This window comes from Bufo gargarizans, chromosome 10 (genome assembly GCF_014858855.1).
Source record: "Bufo gargarizans isolate SCDJY-AF-19 chromosome 10, ASM1485885v1, whole genome shotgun sequence".
NCBI lineage: Eukaryota > Metazoa > Chordata > Amphibia > Anura > Bufonidae > Bufo > Bufo gargarizans.
In genome coordinates, this window is record NC_058089.1 from 127,182,505 (window position 1) to 127,202,891 (window position 20,387).

The 20,387-nt window shown below is 42.8% G+C and overlaps 1 protein-coding gene across 1 annotated transcript in view; it reads right to left on the bottom strand.

Moving 5' to 3' along the window:
- Positions 1-13,821: 13,821 nt before the first annotated feature.
- Positions 13,822-20,387, bottom strand: part of LOC122921034 (protein-glutamine gamma-glutamyltransferase 5-like) — an 84,332-nt gene continuing 77,766 nt past the window's right edge. The window contains exon 13 of the mRNA XM_044270911.1: positions 13,822-14,322. Within this exon, the coding sequence (XP_044126846.1) occupies positions 14,172-14,322 (151 nt within the window). The 3' untranslated portion in view covers positions 13,822-14,171. The remainder of the gene's footprint in view (positions 14,323-20,387) is intronic.

Below are 20,387 nucleotides of genomic sequence, written 5' to 3' on the forward strand. Positions count from 1 at the left end.
TAGTGCCAATAAAACAGCCATCTCATCTTGCAAAAAATTAGACCCTACTTAAGACAATCGCCCAGAAACTGAAAAAACTATGGCTCTTAGGCTATGGAGACACTAAAACTTTTTTTGTTTTAAAAATGAAATCATTGTGTAAAACTTACATAAATAAAAAAAATTGTATACATATTAGGTATCGCCGCATCCATGACAACCTGCTCTAGAAAATTACCACATGATCTAACCTTTCAGATGAATGTTGTAAATAACAAAAAAAAAAACACGGTGCCAAAAAAGCTATTTCTTGTTACCTTGCCGCACAAAAAGTGTAATATAGAGCAACCAAAAATCATATGTACCCTAAACTAGTACCAACAAAACTGCCACCTTATCCCGTAGTTTCTAAAATGGGGTCACTTTTTGGGAGTTTCTACTCTAGGGGTGCATCAGGGGGGCTTCAAATGGGACATGGTGTAAAAAAAAACAATCTAGCAAAATCTGCCTTCCAAAAACCGTATGGCATTCCTTTCCTTCTGCGCCCTGCCGTGTGCCCGTACAGCGGTTTACAACCACATATGAGGTGTTTCTGTAAACTACAGAATCAGGGCCATAAATATTGAGTTTTTGAGTTTGGCTGTTAACCCTTGTTTTGTTACTTGAAAAAAAATATTAAAATGGAAAATCTGCCAAAAAAGTGAAATTTTGAAATTGTATCTCTATTTTCCATTAAATCTTGTGCCACACCTAAAGGGTTAACAAAGTTTGTAAAATCAATTTTGAATTCCTTGAAGGGTGTAGTTTCTTAGATGGGGTCACTTTTAGGGAGTTTCTGCTCTAGGGGTGCATCAGGGGGCTTCAAATGGGACATGGTGTAAATAAACCAGTCCAGCAAAATCTGCCTTCCAAAAACCAAACGGCGCACCTTTCACTCTACGCCCCGCTGTGTGGCCGTACAGTAGTTTACAGCCACATATGGGGTGTTTCTGTAAACGGCAGAGTCAGGGCAATAAAGATACAGTCTTTTTTGGCTGTTAACCCTCGCTTTGTTAGTGGAAAAAATGGGTTAAAATGGAAAATTAGGCAAAAAAATTAAATTCTCAAATTTCATCCCCATTTGCCAATAACTCTTGTGCAACACCTAAAGGGTTAACAAAATTTTTAAAATCAGTTTTGAATACCTTGAGGGGTGTAGTTTATAGAATGGGGTCATTTTTGGGTGGTTTCTATTATGTAAGCCTTGCAAAGTGACTTCAGAGCTGTAGTGGTCCCTAAAAATTGGGTTTTTGTAAATTTCTGAAAAAATACAATATTTGCTTCTAGTTCTAAACCTTGTAACATCCCCAAAAAATAAAATATCATTCCCAAAATAATTCAAACATGAAGTAGACATATGGGGAATGTAAAGTCATCACAATTTTTGGGGGTATTACTATGTATTACAGAAGTAGAGAAACTGAAACTTTGAAATTTGCTAATTTTTGAAAATTTTGGGTAAATTAGGAATTTTTTTATGCAAAAAAAAATATTTTTGGGGACTTCATTTTACCATTGTCATGAAGTACAATATGTGATGAAAAAACAATCTCAAAATGGCCTGGATAAGTCAAAGCGTTTTAAAGTTATGAGCACTTAAAGTGAAACTGGTCAGATTTGCAAAAAAATGGCCAAGTCCTTAAGGTAAAATAGGGCTGAGTCCCTAAGGGCTAAAACACTTAGAGTCCTTCCACAATAGTGATCATTTGTAAGAGGATCTAAAGCCCTTAGTATTCAGGGAAACAATCTTAAACACCATAGTGTTGGTTAGAGGACGGCAGCAGGCAGTATCTGGATCCAACTGCGCTGTTCCAGCATGGGAGGTGCAGATATTTAATTACTGTAGAGTCAGAAGATGCCAATATAAAAGAAAAAATGGTGTAGTCTACATGAAAAAAACACTCATAATACCAAAACTAAGAAAGGTAGAGTAAGTTACCCCTATGCAAACAACTGAAGAACACACAAAATGCATCATTTGGTGAAAATAATAGAACAATGGGGTCAGCATATATCAATACTGAGACATAACCGCAAGCTAGCGTCAGCCTAGAAGGCAAAATTAGTGCCCTGCTGAGAGGAGGTTAACGGCAACATGTAAGTTCCCAAAGGAGACAGGTGCATGTAAGACTTCTCACCCATCTGGATTAAACAGTCTTTTGCTTGCGATGAACAACCGTTGTCCATTCTTCATCTACATGTTGAGGGGACGATGATGTCAACTGTGCATTTTGTTGATCCCGAGGGATTATGTCCCACTCTTGACACAACTTTAAGGCTGGTGTAGAGGCTACATATTGAGCTCCATTATAGGAGATGAGCAGTTTGACGGGGAAGCCCCACTTGTAGGAGATTCCTTTTCCACGCAGTATTGTTGTACTTAAAGCAAATTCACTGCGTCGTGCCAAAGTAGCTGCCGATAGGTCAGTGTATATGGATAGTTCCTTAAAATGGTCAGGTAGAGAAGGAGAGCCTCTAGGTGCCCTCAAAATCTGCTCCTTAATATGGAAAAAAATTATGCGGGCAATAGTGTCTCTTGTGGCTGAAGCAGGCCATACTTTAGGCTTAGGGAGCCTGTGTGCTCTGGCAATGAGAAGATCTTCAGTGCTGGCTTGTGGTAGGAGACAGGCAAAAAAGTCCTAAAGGGAAGGTTGCTAATTCTTCTCCACGGACAGATTCTGAGATTCCGCAAAAATGCAGATTATTCCTAAGAGAGCGATCTTCCATATCTGTGATATTTAATTTCAGTGCTGCGATTTCCTCGTCGTGGGAATTTGTAATGTCCACAATTTTGTTGTGGGTAGAAGTTAGGTCCGCCATTTTAGATTCCACATAGGAGGTTCTAGAGCCTATAGAGGATATTTTTTGCTGAAGTTGGTGGAACGCAGTTTCCAGATCTTTTTGCAAGGATCTTTGAAGGTCAGATATTAGAATCCTCATTGTGGCCTCTGTGAAAGGAGAGTTTCCCCCAGGAGGAAGTGAGCTATTATTAGATTCACAGTATTACAGCTAACAGGAGCCCACAAAGAATCGTCAGGTGGAAGTCGGGGTCAGGATACCAGGAGAGTTGCGCAGTACAGGAGGAGCAGGCAGAGAATCGTCAGGGAACACAGTATCAGGTAAGGCTACTTTCACACTAGCGTTCGTCGGTCCGCTCGTGAGCTCCGTTTGAAGGAGCTCACGAGCGGACCCGAACGCCTCCGTCCAGCCCTGATGCAGTCTGAATGGAGCGGATCCGCTCAGACTGCATCAGTCTGGCGGCGTTCAGCCTCCGCTCCGCTCGCCTCCGCACGGCCAGGCGGACAGCTGAGCGCTGCCTTACAATGTAAGTCAATGGGAACGGATCCGCTTGAAGATGACACCATATGGCTCAATCTTCAAGCGGATCCGTCCCCTATTGACTTTACATTGAAAGTCTGAACGGATCCGCTCAGGCATCTTGCGCACTTAGAAATTTTTCTAAGTTATTAATGCAGACAGATCCGTACTGAACGGAGCCTCCGTCTGCATTAATATGATCGGATTCATTCAGAACGGATCTGATCAAGCGCTAGTGTGAAAGTAGCCTTAGTATCAGGAACAAGACAATCACCATATACCTAAAATTAACAGGCAACTTGTGGCCAGCAGGCTGCCTGTATTTATAGTGGGGAGTGAGGGTCACATGACAGACAGACAAATCGAGCACCGAGTGATCAGCTCGGCGCTCAAGGCAGACCTAGGAGCAAGAAATCTCCCAGCTAGCAATGCCGCACAGTGAACGAGACCAAACACAGATCCTCGCTCCCGAAGCTAAGCAGCAGGTCTGCGGCTGATAGGAGACCGAGTGTGCCTTTGGCGCCCCGTGACACTTTTCCCTGAGGTGCTTCTGCTGCTCAGCTGGGCAGGGACATTTTAAGGCACTGATGACTGTGAGGTAGGTGAGGAAGAGGGAGTACCTCTAGATCAGGCATCCTCAAACTGCAGCCCTCCAGCTGTTGTAAAACTACAACTCCCACAATGCCATGCCGTAGGCTGATACCTGTAGGCTGTTCGGGCATGCTGGGAGTTGTAGTTTTGCAACAGCTGGAGGGCCACAATTTGAGGATGCCTGCTCTAGATTGTAGGGAGCAGCTTCTGTATCCAGAGCGTGGATACAGGGTCATGCCTGCTGCAGGGAAGAAGTTGGTAAGCTTCACGGGGCTCTGGTGTCTACTACCTCTCAGCATATTAGCCGGCGCCTGTGTCACCAGCTTAGTTGGTACACCGCTCGGGGATCGGTGAGAGATAGGCACTTAGCCGGGTTGAGGCCGGTGTGAGGCTGAAAGCTCAAGAGTGCAGGGTTCACACATCTACCTCCATGCACCACTCGCCATGCCCCCCTATTACCAGGTCTTTAAAGGTGGCGCCCGCTCCTGATCGCTGAGGGCCCCATAGCCGGGGGTGGCCGCCTGCTTTTTATAGCAGACACTCGCGGCTAATGGCCGCAACCGGCAGTAAACGCGGACATTTAACCCCTGAGATTCCATGGTCAATCCTGAAAAACAAAAGAGCTCACTTTTGGTGGTGCTCCGGCTCCTCCGTGTGGCCATCGGAGGAGCCAGAGTGTGTATGCAGAAACCCCTGCCTTTGTGAATAACAGGAGTCTGCTGCATAGTATTTCCTATGGAGCCCTTGCCTGTAATATGTCTCCATAGGAATCTAGTAAAAACATAATAGCGTCCAATGCTAGTGCATTGGAGTGTATGATAATAGTAATCTAATGATTGGATGTTATAGTTCCCTATAGGAACTATAAAAAAGTGTAAAAAAACAAAACAACATTAAAATCACCCCCTTTTCACAAAATAAAAATAAAATAACAAAAAATAAATAAATACACATCATGGGTGTCGCAATGTGTGAAAACGCGCATAATATAAAAATATTAAAATATATTCCCCATACGGCAAACAGAAAACGGAAAAAAGTGTCCAAATGGCGGATTCGCCGTTTTTGATGGCTTCATTTTCTACAAAAAAATGAAATAAAAAGTGATCAAAAAGTCATATACACCCCAGAATGGTATCAATAAAAAGTTCAAATCGCACAGCAAAAAATGATCCCCCATACAGCACATAATTACAAAAAAGTTTTAGGGGCCAAAATATGGCAACAAAAAAATAACACAGATTTTTTTCCCACTTTTCAAGTTTTTTTATCACTATCAAAATGCAAGAAAAACTATACATATAAGGTATCGCCGGATTTGTACTGACCTGTAGAATAAAAGTAACTGGCCAGTTTTATCATACATCGAAAGTCATAAATAAAAAACCCGTAAAACTGTGGTGGAATTGCATTTTTCTTTTTTTTTGCAATTTCACCCCATTTGGATTTTTTTCCCGCTTCCCACTACATCATGTGCAACATTAAATGGTAAATTGGAAAGTACAACTTGTCCCGCAAAAACAAGCCCACATATGGCTATGTGAGCAGACAAATAAAAAAGTTATGGCTCTGGGAAGGCATGGAGCGCAAAACGAAAATGCAAAAAATAAAATAAAAAATCCTGGGTTAATATGAGCTCTGAATGGTTTATATAGGCAACAAAGGACATTCTTAGTATAAGACAGCTTATGTGTGCGTTAATATGATTTCGATTGCGACGCTTAGCCAGCGTTGTTGGAGAGGCTGATGTAACTCACATGACCTTAAGTCTATACTAATTCTGTGGGGTTTTATATACTGTCAATAAAAGACAATAATGCCCCGTAAGAAAAGGAATTCAATTGGATTATTGTCTTTAGATTCTAGGAGAAAAGCCGTAAAAGGGGGTGGGGTACTACAGTTAACAAGACAGGGTACTGTGGAGGTCGCAAATAAAGGGTGCGCTGCTGTGGAGGTCACTGTTAAAAGGGCGGGCACTGTGGAGGTTACTGTTAAAGGGGCAGGGGACTGTGGAGGTCACCGTAAAAGGGGCAGCTGCTGTGGAGGTCAATGTTAAGGGGGCGGGTTATTGTGGAAATCACTGTTAAAGAGACGCAGCACTGTGGAGGTCACTAATAAAGGGGTAGCCACTGTGGAGGTCACTGTTACAGGGACGTTTGCTGTGGATGTTACTGTTAAGGGGCAGGGGACTGTGGAAGCCACTGTTAAAGAGGCAGCTGCTGTGAAGGTAACTGTTAAGGCAGCAGGGTACTGTGGCAGTCACTGTTAAAGGGGCAGGCGCTATGAAGGTCTCTGTTAAGGGGACAGGGAACGGTGGAGGTCACAGTTAAGGGGATGATCTGCTATGGAGGTCAGTGTTAAGGGGCAGGGTGCTGTAAAGGTCACTGTTAAAGGGGTGGGCCCCTGGGGAGGTCACTTTCAAGGGGGTGGGGTGCTGTAGAACTCAATGTTAAAGGGGCGGGCTGCTGTAAAGGTCAAAGTTAAGGGGGGTGGCCTGCTGTGGAGGTCCCATTTTAAGGAGGCAGGGAACTTTGGGGGGGGGCAGTGTTAAGGGATGGGGGACTGAGGAGTTCACTGTAGGTGGCGGGGTGCTGTAGAGGTCACTCTTATGGGAGATACTGTTGATATCTTTTAACGACACACAGAAACATTAAATAGATTAAATATACCCATGCGAAGCCATGTCCTTTTACTAGTATAATCATATATTTCTGTATAACCTCTATGAATTTCTGTATCAAGTCTTGTATAACTTATATTTTTTTGAGTCATTTCTCTCTTTTTGGTAAGATACATACCTCAGCATATTTTATAATAACAGTTATATTATGAAATTTTGCAGTTCAGTAATTCATTTCCTCTTTTCTGATGACATTCTGTTGACAGAGGTCACAAGGACTGAGATAATGTCAAATAAACTATAACTTATTTATAGAAAAGGAACTTCAAACTTTTCATATTTTGTGGCCAAGGTACTGGCGTTAAAGGCTTTCTCCGCTATTTTTTATATGATGACCTATTCTCAGGATTTATCATTACAGTGCTCGAGTACAATTTAATACAATGAAAGTCAAAGGGAGACCCGAGCATCAAACCAGGCACGACCTGCTCTGAAGAAGAGAGGGTTTTCTGGTTCACCAAAAAGGTTAGAAATTGATGGAAACCCCATGGGGGGTAGATGGGAGTGGTAGATGTGGCCTTCCCCTTTTCTTAGACCCCTTTCCCCTCCCTCTACCAACTTTTCTGTCTGTGTATTCTGGAATATCGCTCCACCCATAATATGTTAACTAGTTACTAGTTGCTTTGTGAGCAAAAGACTCTTCTTGACATTGTTGTAGTTTGCTATGGTAAATTATGCAGAGTGATCCCTTCTACATTGCTGCCACTGACTGTCCCAATTACAGTCTAAATGGGGACGTAAACAGAGATGTGCTGTCAAGAAACAATAGGGGATGAATGATCTCAGTATTAGTGCTGTTCGGCTCGAGCATATACGATTAAATACATACGATTAAATAAAATGAAATGTAAACAAATAGTGATATGACAATAAAATACATATATGTCCTGCTAGTTAATACATGAATATGAATATAAAATACCACATAAAAATTACATTAAAAATTCTTTCTGGTGGTGCAAACATCGGAGCACGTCCAAAAAGAATAATAATAGGTGATGGATGATAATAAAAGGTCTTGATGAAACAATCACCACCGCACCGTCTCTTTATTGAGAAGGGACTCATGGACACGCGCACATATGCATGGAATTGCACAGGCGCACAAATACACAAACACCCCCCCCCCCCCCCCCCATCTGATCATATGGGGTGGGGACTGACAGCCAAAGAATCTAAAAAATCTCTCTAAACTACAGATTAACAATTATCTGGGTCTGTTATGGACGGTGAACAGTATTATAAAGAACTTTTTGCTCTACATTGGTGGCGTAGCCATGTACCTGGAAATTATAAATTAATTTCGAAAGCCTCATTTAAGTCCTGAGGATTCAAGGACCGATTTGTATAAACATTTTGTGATTCATTTTCAAATAACCGTTAATTTCTGTTTGTTTGCCTGTTTGTTGGTGGTTACAGTTTGTTGTATTTGTTTTCAATTGGATTTTTGGTTCAATAAATATTGTTTTTCAACGTACTTGAAAGTTTTATTTAATATATTTATTTGAAGGAAATCACAGAAATAAGATAATAATGCACTTAGTAAAGTAGATGCAAGCACTATATATGGACAAAGTCCTCACTCTGATATGATAATATCTGAGACACTTAGCCAATATATTTTGATCAGAACACATCTGAGCCCGCCTATTAAGCGCCAAGGTGGTCTCAGGTCAGGCAGGTCCTACGCTAAACCTACCTAAGCCGTTGGGCTTCTATGTTCAGGAGCGCAGACGCCGCACATATGGTGTGCTGCTCCTGGTCACCTCCATGTCCATCAAGCAACCAATGGGAGGAGGAGCAAGCCCACCTATATGTACCACCTAATCAAGGCGCTCTATTGGATAGGAAGGGCAAAAGTGCAGAGGAATGCTACTGCTAAGATAAAATAGGTGCGCATTCACACTTGAAGGTGCCACTCCCTCAAGCAAATACTACATAGACAAAAAAATCACAGAAAAAACTAAGATAAAAACATCCTGCACGGTCCATATATAATGCGTGCATCTACTTTACTAAGTGCATTATTATCTTATTTCTGTGATTTTCTTCAATAATATGGCCAGTGACATCCGCAGATTTGTATATCATACCGTGCAGGATGTTTTTATTATTATTTTCCCTTATAACATGGTTATAAGGGAAAACAATAGCATTCTGAATACAGAATGCATAGTAAAATAGCACTGGAGGGGTTAAAAAAATAAAAATAAATTTAACTCACCTTAATCCACTTGATTGCGCAGCCGGCATCTCCTTCTGTCTTCATCTTAGCTGTGTGCAGTAACAGGATCTGTGGTGACATCACTCCGGTCATCACATGATCTTTTACCATGGTGATGGATCATGTGATGGACCATGTGATGATCGGAGTGACGTCACCACAGGTCATGTTACTGCACACAGCTAAGATGAAGACAGAAGGAGATGCCGACTGCGCGATCAAGTGGATTAAGGGGAGTTAAATTATTATTATAATTTTTTTAACTCCTCCAGCGCTATTTTACTAAGCATTCTGTATTCAGAATGCTATTATTTCCCCTTATAACCATGTTATAAGGGAAAATAATAATGATCGGGTCTCCATCCCGATTGTCTCCTAGCAACCGTGCGTGAAAATTGCACCGCATCCGCACTTGCTTGCGGATGCTTGCGATTTTCACGCAACCCCATTCATTTCTATGGGGCCTGCGTTGCGTGTAAAACGCAGAAAAAGGAGCATGCTGCGATTTTCATGGAACACAAAAGTGATGCGTGAAAAAGAAGCGTCTCAGATATTATCATATCAGAATGAGGATTTTGTCCATATATAATGCTTGCGTCTACTTTACTAATGCATTATTATCTTATTTCTGTGATTTTCTTCAATAATATGGCCAGTGACATCCGCAGATTTGTATATCATACCGTGCAGGATGTTTTAATCTTAGTTTTTTTTGTGATTTTTTTTAAATTATATTTATTTGCCCACGATAGAGGAGAAACACATTCTTGCTTTGCTCCACTGGTGATGGTATATTATGTGAGGCATGTTTATCGAGACTCGTTTTCAATCTCCCCATGATAGAGAAGTGACACATACTTGTGTCGCTCCACTGGTGCTGGTAGATTTTATCAGGCCTGTTATGGAGACTGAGGGTAAATCTGCCCACGCTAGAGGAGCGACACATACTTGTGTCGCTCCACTGGCGCTAGTAGATTTTATCAGGCCTGTTATGTATTGAGGTTAAATCTGCCCATGCTAGAGAAGCGACACATACTTGTGTCGCTCCACTGGCGCTGGTAGATTTGATCAGGCCTGTTATGTATTGAGGGTAAATCTGCCCACGCTAGAGAAGTGACACGTACTTGTGTTTCTCCACTGGCGCTGGTAGATTTTATCAGGCCTGTTATGTAGAGTGAGGTTTAATCTGCCCATGCTAGAGGAGCGACACATACTTGTGTCGCTCCACTGGCGCTGGTAGATTTAATCAGGCCTGTTATGTGGAGTGAGGTTTAATCTGCCCATGCTAGAGAAGCGACACATACTTGTGTCGCTCCACTGGCGCTGGTAGATTTGATCAGGCCTGTTATGTATTGAGGGTAAATCTGCACACGCTAGAGAAGTGACACATACTTGTGTTTCTCCACTGGCGCTGGTAGATTTTATCAGGCCTGTTATGTAGAGTGAGGTTTAATCTGCCCATGCTAGAGGAGCGACACATACTTGTGTTTCTCCACTGGCGCTGGTAGACTTTATCAGGCCTGTTATGTATTGAGGTTAAATCTGCTCAAGCTAGAGAAGCGACACATACTTGTGTCGCTCCACTGGCGTTGGTAGATTTTATCAGGCCTGTTATGTATTGAGGTTAAATCTGCCCACGCTAGAGGAGCGACACATACTTGTGTCGCTCCACTGGCGATTGGACATTTTTAAAGACCTGTTCTGCATACACTGAAGTTATCTCCCAATGTGGGTGGAGTGAACAGAGTATAGGTCGCTTCAAAAGCGATGTGAGATGTTGACTTTTAATTAAAAAAATAAAAATAAATACAAAACAAATTACATTTTGAAACAAAAAATATTTTATTTGAAACATTAATATATTTAAATAATATTTTTAAAATAAATTTAAAGAAAAAAAAAGGCTACAAATTCCTATAGGTAGGACCGGTGGGAGTAGAAGGTTGGGTGGTGGAGGGGCGACCACTGGTTGGCCCCCCTCGTTCCTGTTCCTGTGCCCCTGTGGACATATAAGTGTGTGTTGGGGCAAGCACAACAGAGGGCGTATGAACATGACAGAGGGGCTACTTCTGGTGAGGTATTTTGTGCTGCTGTTTGGTACTGCTGGGGCAGTATTTTTGTGCTACACTGTATTATTTGATTCTGCTGGGGCAGCATTTAGAGCCAAACTTTGGTATTGCTGACCCTGCCTAATTTTGTTAGTCCCACTTTCTGTTAATTCAGACCCACCTATAACATAGAGCCACTTTTATTTTGATTTTTTCTCAGGGCCACTTTAAGTTTACTATCCATCCCTGGTGACTACTGTAGCTAATAACTGTCTTCTATGATCTGGTTTTCACACCCTACATTCTACAGAAACTGCCCTTACCGAAAAATAAAATGGCCACTTGACATCAAAATGCAACAGTGACTACTCTCTACTAAGGGTACTTTCATACTAGCGGTTTTTGTTTTCCGGTATTGAGTTCCATCTTAGGGGCTCAATACCAGAAAAAAACACAAATCAGTTTTATCCTAATGCATTCAGTTCAGTCCCTCTTACGCTTTTTGGCCGGAGAAAATACCGCAGCATGCTGCAGTTTTCTCTCCGGCCAAAAATCCTGAACACTTGCCGGAATGCCGGATCTGGCATTCATTTCCATTGAAATGTATTAATGCCTGATCCGGCCCCAAGTGTTCCAGCAAAACGGATCCCTTCTTTCCGTCCGCACATGCGCAGACCATTAAATCTGTGGAAAAAAAATAATACGGATCAGTTTTTCCGGATGACAACCGGAAAGATGGATCAGGTATTGCAATGAATTTGTGACTGATCCGCATCAGTCTCACAAATGCATCCATTTGTGTTCAGATTGCCGGAATCCTCTGCCACAAGTGTGAGAGTACCCTAATTCTACTCGATCTTTTTGCAGCATTTGACACTATAGACTACCTTCTCCTCCTCACCTTGCTCCTATCTTTTGGCCTTAAGGGGCTGATTTATAAAGCCAGGTATGCGTTTTTTCCTCAGAAAAAGTCACAAATTGCATTTTGACGGCATTTGCGACTTTTGCGCCTCTTCTTAGTTTAGACAGCTGATCTAAAACACAGCTTTCTCAGCTGTGTGACCACAATGCAAGTTTGTAAGGTGGTAACACATTTATTACCATATCTATGCCTAGGCTGCAGAAAACCTATAAATCACAGATGTTAAAACATTGATATTCAGGTGCTACAGTTCAGCTGTATATTAACCTCTTGAATACGGTTGGTTTTCTCGTTGTTGCCTTCTCATTTTTCTTCCCTGTCTTCATGAAGCCATACGTTTTTAATTTTTCCATACGCATAGCCATATGAAGGCTTGTTTTCTGTAGGACAAGTTGTGATTTATAACTTTTCTAATGCCACTGTATGCACCCAAAAAAAATGGAGAAAAACCACTGCTCTTTAAGTGGAGGTGAAATGCTGCATTTACATGCAGCGATCACCTCCACAGTATGAGGACGAACAGTTGTTACTGATCGCTCGTCCTTATACAGCTGTTTCTGGGAAGTAGATCCTAGTTTAGACAGCTCGATCTCCTGCCCAGAAACGATAACTTAGGTGCCTGTACAAAGATCATTTCACCCGATGAACGAGCGATTTGCAGCACCTTTATACTAGCAGATTGTCAGGAACAGACATTTGTTCATTCCTAATTATCTTCTGGTGTAAATTCACCTTACCTTTCCTTCATTCACCCCCCACCCCATTCAGTATAATTCTTCTGAACTTGACCCAATGACAAATATCCACACCCCATGCACTCAGAGGCACTACAGATATCAGCTGGTGATGGCTCATGCAGCCTTATATCTACTCCCCTATTGTGTTAGGATGGCCGGACCATTGTACAAATCAAGCACTTCTGTGTCACCCTATCTCCTGAAAGATTGTAAGCACTTGCTAACAGGGCCCTCATTCCACCTGTTTTAAAAGTTAACTTAGATGCTATATTATGTATGATTGTTGGTACATGAACGCTGCGGAATATGTTGGCGCTGTATAAAGATCATCATCATTATTATTATTATTTCTACCACTAAGTACAGTGAATGGCAGCAGTGGTCATGTGCTATACACTACACATCACGGTGACCGCTGGAGTCAATCACTGCCATAAGCTGACATGTCGACAGTAACAGGAGGACTGCACTGGTGGCACAGAGAAGAGAGCTGAAGCAAGAGACAAGTACAATATCACTTTTTATTTTAGACCATTCTGGGACTTGTCTAATACATGTATTTTATCTCAGACAACCTCTTTAAGGACAAACTTATACAGCACATACAAGTGACAAACAACCGATCCTGGTTGTGCTGCAACCCTCCGCCTGATCCCCCAGTAAAGCCTCATTCACATGTTTTGGTCACTGATTTACATTTAGGATTGGAGCCTCCACCAAATATAAGGTATAAGGGCTCATGCACACGACCGTATGTATTTTGCAGTCTGCAAAAAACGAATACAAAAAACATATGGCTGAAGTCTGTGCGCGTTCTGTATTTTGCGGAACGGAACAGCTGGCCCCTAATAGAACAATACTATCCTTGTCCGCAATGCGGACAATAATAGAGCATGTTATTTTTTTGCGGGACGGGCATACAGAAACAGAATGCACGCAGAGTAACTTGTGTTTATCTTGTGGATCCATTGAAAGGAATAGTTCCACATACGGTCCAAAAAAAAAAAAAAAAGGAACGGACATGTGCATGAGCCCCAAGGGAAAGATCCGCACCTGGTTTTTGCCTCAAAATCACTGACCGAACACTGACTGTGTGAATAAAGCCTCTTGCACACACAGTTTTTTTTCTTCATTTACGTACCATTTTTTGCTTTCCGTATACGGAACAATTAATTTCAATGGGTCCGCCAAAAATAACAAAAAATAAATAAAAATATTAAAAAAACAACAGAATTGACTCTGTATGCATTCTGTTTCCGTATTTCCGTTCAAAGATAGAATATGTCATATTATTGTCCATATAACGGACAAGAACAGGACTGTTATATCATCTATTGCGGATCCGTTTTTTTGCAGACCACAATACTGAAAAAGCCATACGGTCGTGTGCAAGAGGCCTAAGGCATAATGAATTTATTTTCCCATATAGTAACATCATGATTCGCAAATTAAAACGGGTGTCATTTCACCCAGTGAATTAGGGCCACATTTAAGATTATCAGGACTATTGAAAATGGTGACTGATGACTCATGAATCAACAGAGTACAAATGTGTAGCAACTCCAACCATCATTTACATTATAACCACATTGTGAAAGGTTGCAGTTACTAGAAATTGTGCAGATTAAATGCTTCAAAGGGCTAAAACAGCGATATCTAAATGTTCTTTGACGTATTTGATCTTGTCACTGGTAAAAAGCACTTGTAGCGTCTTCTTCCCACTTTTGTATGGAATCAAGTGAAAACTGATTTGAAAACCACGCCCGGGCTTTAAACTTCCCAGCCTGTGAAAAAGAGCATTGTGTGAGATTTATTAAGCAAATTGCACCATTCTTATATTGTGAAATACTTTAGGGCTCATTTACTATCCAGGAATATGAGGGAGCACCTCAAGTGGCTGTTGTCAGAGCACCCACCCTAAAAAGAGCAACCCCCAGCCTGCTGGACCCTGTGCTAGATTACCCTGTTGCTTACTAGACCCTCATAGCCACTCGAGGTGCTCCCCACTGATAAGACTAGTATCTATAGGGTCCGAGTACCTAGGTAAATAGTGATATAAGCTGTCCTTCCACTTAAAAACCACCACTGATGTATTTGAGATACAATTGGCGATACCCAGTGTGGGGATTCGCTCTGGTAGGCAGATTAGCGGACGCAGTACAGAGGCAAAAACAAAGGCTTTGACCTAAACAATGCAGGGTTTATTCACACAAACATTCACTCCAGGGGCATAGCTATAGGGGAAGCAGCTGCTTTGGGGCCCTGACCCAAAAGGGGCCCATCCAGGAGGAGGAGGACAAAAAATATGTTTGTCAGGGCCCCCTCAACATTATTACATAATAAAATTATATACAGTGACAGTATAGACAGTGTAGGAAACGGATGGAACAGCTGCCGGGCCTGGTCTGAGAGAGCATTGAAAAATATGCTGTGGGGCCCAGTCTTTTCTAGCTACGCCACTGATTCACACCATGGCAAGTCCACTGAACAAAAAACATTCACCTTGTCAGCGGTTTTGGCAGTAGCAGTCCCCTACAGGCTTTAGGCTGGGTTCACACCTGAGCGTTTTACAGCGCGTTCCTACGCGCTGTAAAACGCTCAACAAGGAGAAACCAATGATTCCCTATGGGAATGGTTCACACTTGGGCGTTTTACAGCGCGTACGATCGCGCTGTAAAACGCCCGACGCTCCAAAAAGTACATGAGCGACTTTTGGGGCGTTTGTGGCCATAGGACACTGTAGTGAATCACACAAACGCGCGTCAAACGCGCGTTTACTATTACAAAAACGCGCATAAAAATGCGCGTCAAAAACGCGCGTAAAACGCGCGTTTGCGCAACGCTCAAGTGTGAACCCAGCCTTAGGGCCTGCTTCCCAGCAATGCGGCTCTCAGCCCTTTAGTACAGCACACATGATGCAGATCCAAAACCACAGAGCCTCTACAGCAGGCATCCTCAAACTGTGGCCCTCCAGCTGTTGCAAAACTACAACTTCCAGCATGCCTACAGGTATCAGCCTACAGCAGGGCATTGTGGTAGTTGTAGTTTTACAATAGCTGGAGGGCCACAGTTTGAAGATGCCTGCTCTACAGCTTCACTCTAAAAAAAATGGAGTATAATCCACACCCAGCTGGGTTTTATATCCCTAACCAAAACCCGGCCAGGAATGTGGGGAGAAGCCAGTAAGAGCCGGCCCGGATCGGCTTTACAGCCACACTAAACAACAAATAGTGTCAGTCAGCACTAGCTGCCGCTGACACTTAAAATTACTGGCTCTTACCTCACCGAGGCCAGGAATCTCGGTGACACATATCTTCCGTCAATGACGGCCCCTTGCGCTTTCCTACCCCAGCCAAAGCTATCTGAACCTTTACTGTACCTGGACTACTGAATATTTTGAGCACTTTTTGTATCAATGTTAGACGTTTTAAATAATCAAGTAAAAGTTAAGTTTTATATTATTCAGTATAAGGAGGTCCCAGACTACTGTATTAATTTGATTCAATTTATTGTACATTTACGTATTATAACAAGGGATTGTAGGAAATGAGAAAAGCATGGCATCTAAGGACTGAGCCTGGTATTACAGCTAAGAACTATTCCGTTTAATAAGGCCAAGCTGTAATATCTTGCTCAGCAGACAGACAAGAGTTTAGCTGTTTCTTGTGGAAGCCATGCTTATCTATTCTAATACCACCCGCGTGCATGACATTTGCGGATGTGGGTCTGCAATCCACAAGAAACACGGGTCCGCAATCGACAAGAGATGGTCCGTACTGCAAAAAAATAGGACATGATCTACTCATTGGTGCCTCTGCAGTGCTCTATATCTTCAGGATTGCTGACACATTCAAGTCAATGGCTGTTTGTGGTCCGCAATGCAGTTACAAGGCACACATGCTCTTGTGCCTTTAAATTGCTGTGGGTGCGCACACAGAACATATCAAGATGTGCATGGAAACTGTTGGCCAGTGGCAAATATTATCCAAATTATTTATCCAAGTTATTTCAGAGCTTAATTCAATTATTAAAAAACATGGTACAATACGGTCCATTAACCTTTTACGGACACAGGGCGTACAGGTACGCTCTGATGTCCGAGTCCTTAAGGACACAAGGCGTACAGGTACGCCCTGTGTATTTCAAATCACCGCTGAGTGGCGGGCGGTGATTGGAACAAAGTGCCTGCTGAAATAATTCAGCAGGCACTCTGTGACAATGCCGAGGGGGGTCCTGTGACCTGTGGCTTGCTGCATTTCTGGGTCATCCTGGTCTCCGGTGACCCAATAACCCGGAATAGGGTGGTGATCAGTGGTGTGATAATACACCACCAATCACCATCCTTAGATCCTGAGAAGTGGCGGTGACATCACCTCTCAGGATCGCATCCTATTGGCTGGACGGGCAGGTGGGGGTTAACTTCCCCCAGCTCTGCTCTCCTCCTCCACACTGCTTCCGTGGAGCCAGGAGAGAGGACCCCGTCCGTCCACCTCTGAGCCCAGCACCCCCACGTGAGCCACCATATAGTGCCATCTCGCTCTCAAAAGTTATCAGGGACAGGGCTTTTATTTCGTTTTTTTTTTTCCTGTTAGGTTTAGGGTGGCTTAGGGTAGGGTATAAGTGAACGTGAACACCCGTCCCCCCACACATATGCACACTAAAAGTTTTACACACACACGCACACACACAATCCCCTTTGGCCCGCCGGACGTTTTCGGCCGAGGAGGCATACGCCCTGCTTGTCTCCGACTCCGAGAGTCCAGTGAGGACGAGGATGACCCCACTTTCCTCTTGTCATCAGCGTCCTCCTCATCATTTAGTGATGATGAGCCCCCGAGGTGGCGGAGCCAGGGGACCCCCATGCCAGAGACCCTGTTGCCCACACTAGTATGAGCAGCCCTGGGGCTCGTACTAGTTTTCCGGCCCACCAGATAAGTCCACCTGAGCCCCCTACCGGTGAACTTGTCTGGTGTACCCCAGAGGATTTTGAGCCCGTGATTCCTGACTTTGTTGGCCAACCAGGAATCCAGATTCCCACAGTGGGCTTCACTGAATATGACTTTTTTAGTTTTTTTTTCAGTGACCACTTTGTGAATCTAATGGTGGAGAAAACGAACTTGTATGCCCAACAGTTCATTTCTCAATACCCAGGCTCCTTTTTGGCTAGGTCCGATGGCTGGACTCCGGTCAGTGCAGCCGAGATGAGGACGTTTTGGGGCCTCGTGCTGCACATGGGCCTAGTAAAAAAAAAATGTGTCAGGCATTACGTCCTCTACCAGACCCCACTCTACTGTATGGCCATGACAGATTCCCGTTTTGAGGCCATTCGGAAATGCCTGCATTATGCAGATAATACAGCATGTCCCCCCTGAGGTGATCCTGCCTATGACCACCTGTACAAAATCAGGCCGGTAATCGATCACTTCAGGGCCAAATATTTAGAGGCCTATGTGCCTAGAAGGGAGGTCGCTGTTGATGAGTCTCTCATTGCTTTCAAGGGGAGACTCATTTTCCGCCAGTATGTTCCCTCTAAGCAGGCGAGGTATGGTGTGAAGCTGTACAAACTTTGTGAGAGTACCTCAGGGTACATTTACAAGTTTCGTGTGTACGAGGGGCGAGATTCCCGTATTGAACCCCCAGAATGTTCCCCCACTCTGAGTGTTAGCGGGAAACTTGTGTGGGACCTTATGCATCCACTGCTAGATAAGGGTTACCACCTGTATGTGGATAACATTTATACTAGTATCCCCTTGTTCCAGTCCCTCGCCGCAAGACCCACGTCCGCTTGTGGGACCGTGCGGAAAAATGAACGCTGCTTCCCTACCCACCCCTCCAGGTACCTATCCCCAGGGGTGAGACCCGTGCCCTTACCAGTGGAAACCTGTTGCTGTTCAGATATAAGGACAAGAGGGATGTCCTTGTACTGTCCACAATTCACGGTAATGGCATCATACCTGTCCCTGTGCGAGGTACCGCGGCAACTGTCCTCAAGCCCGATTGTATCGTCGACTACAATCGGTATATGGGAGGAGTTGATCTCTCTGATCAAGTTTTCAAGCCATATAATGCCATGTGCAAAACCCGGGCATGGTACATAAAAAGTTGCAGTCTACTTGGTACAGGTTGCCTTGTACAACTCTTTTGTGCTGTCCCGAAGCGCTGGCAACACAGTGAAATTTCTGCAGTTCTATGAGGAAGTCCTCAAGGACCAGATCTTTTCAGAGTGAGAAAGAGCAGGCCGCAGTACCTCGGGAACTGGAGGTGTGGTCCCCATACTGGAAAGAAGGGACAGTCCCCAAAAAGTGCAGAGTGTGTCACAGGAGGGGGATACGGAAGGACACCATCACTCAGTGTGACATGTGCCCCCGATCATCCGGGCCTCTGCATTGACGGTTGCTTCAGGGAATACCACACTTCCATGAAGTACTAAATTTATAATCCCCTTCCCCAATTTTTATTTGGCCACAGACAAAAATGATAGTATTTTGTAAAACTAACATAAATAAAAAAAAGTATACATATTAGGTATCACCGCGTCCGTAAGAACCTGAACTATAAAAATACCACATGACTTAACCCCTCAGATGAACACAGTGAAAAAAAAATAATAAACTGTGTAAAAATAGCAATTTTTTTGTCACCTTACATCACAACAAGTGTAATAGCAAGCGATCAAAAAGTCATATGCACCCCATAATAGTGCCAATAAAAACGTCCTTTCATGCCGTAAAAAATGAGCCCCTACCTAAGACAATCGGCTAAAAACAAAAAAAAAACTGACTCTCAGACTATGGAGAAACTAAAATGTTTTTTGTTTTTGTTTAAAAAAAGGATATTATAGTCAAAAACCTAAATAAATTAAAAAAAGTTGACATATTAGGTATTGCCGCGTCCATAAGACTCTGATCTAAAAATAACACCCCATATGTGGTTGTAATATGCTGTATGGCCAAACGGCAGGGTGCACAAGGAAAGGAGCGCCATATGGTTTTTGGAAGGCAGATTTTGCTGGACTGTTTTTTTTACACCATGTCCCATTTGAAGCCCCCCTGATGCACCCCTAGAGTAGAAACTCCATAAAACTGACCCCATCTAAGAAACTAAACCTCTCAAGGTATTTAAAACTGATTTTACAAACATTGTTAACCCTTTAGATGTTCCACAAGAGTTATTGGCAAATGGAGATGACATTTCAGAATTTCAATTTTTGGGAAAATTTTCCATTTGAATCCATTTTTTCCAGTAACACAGCAAGCTTTAATTTCATCTCCATTTGCCAATAACTCTTATGGAACACATAAAGTTTTGAGTACCTTGAGGGGTGTTGTTTCCAAAATGGGGTCACTTTTTTGGAGTTTATACTCCAGTCCAGCAAAATCTGCCTTCCAGAAACCATATGGTGTTTCTTTCCTTCTGCTCCCTGCCGTGTGCCCGTACAATAGTTTACAACCACATATGGGGTGTTTCTATAAACTACATAATCAGGGCAATAAATATTGAGTTTTGTTTGGCTGTTAACCCTTGCTTTGTTACTGGAAAAAAAGATTAAAATTGAAAATTTGCCCAAAAATGAAAATTCTGACATTTCCTCTCCATTTGCCAATAACTCTTGTGGAACACCTAAAGGATTAACAAAGTTTATAAAATCAGTTTTTAATACATTGAGGGGTGTGTAGTTTCTAAAATGAGGTCATTTTGGTGTGGTTTCTATTATGTAAGCCTCACAAAGTGACTTCAGACCTGAACTGGTCCTTAAAAAGTGGGTTTTGGAAAATGTCAGAAAAATTTCAAGATTTGCTTCTAAACTTCTAAGCCTTGTAACGTCCCCAAAAAATAAAATTGCATTCCC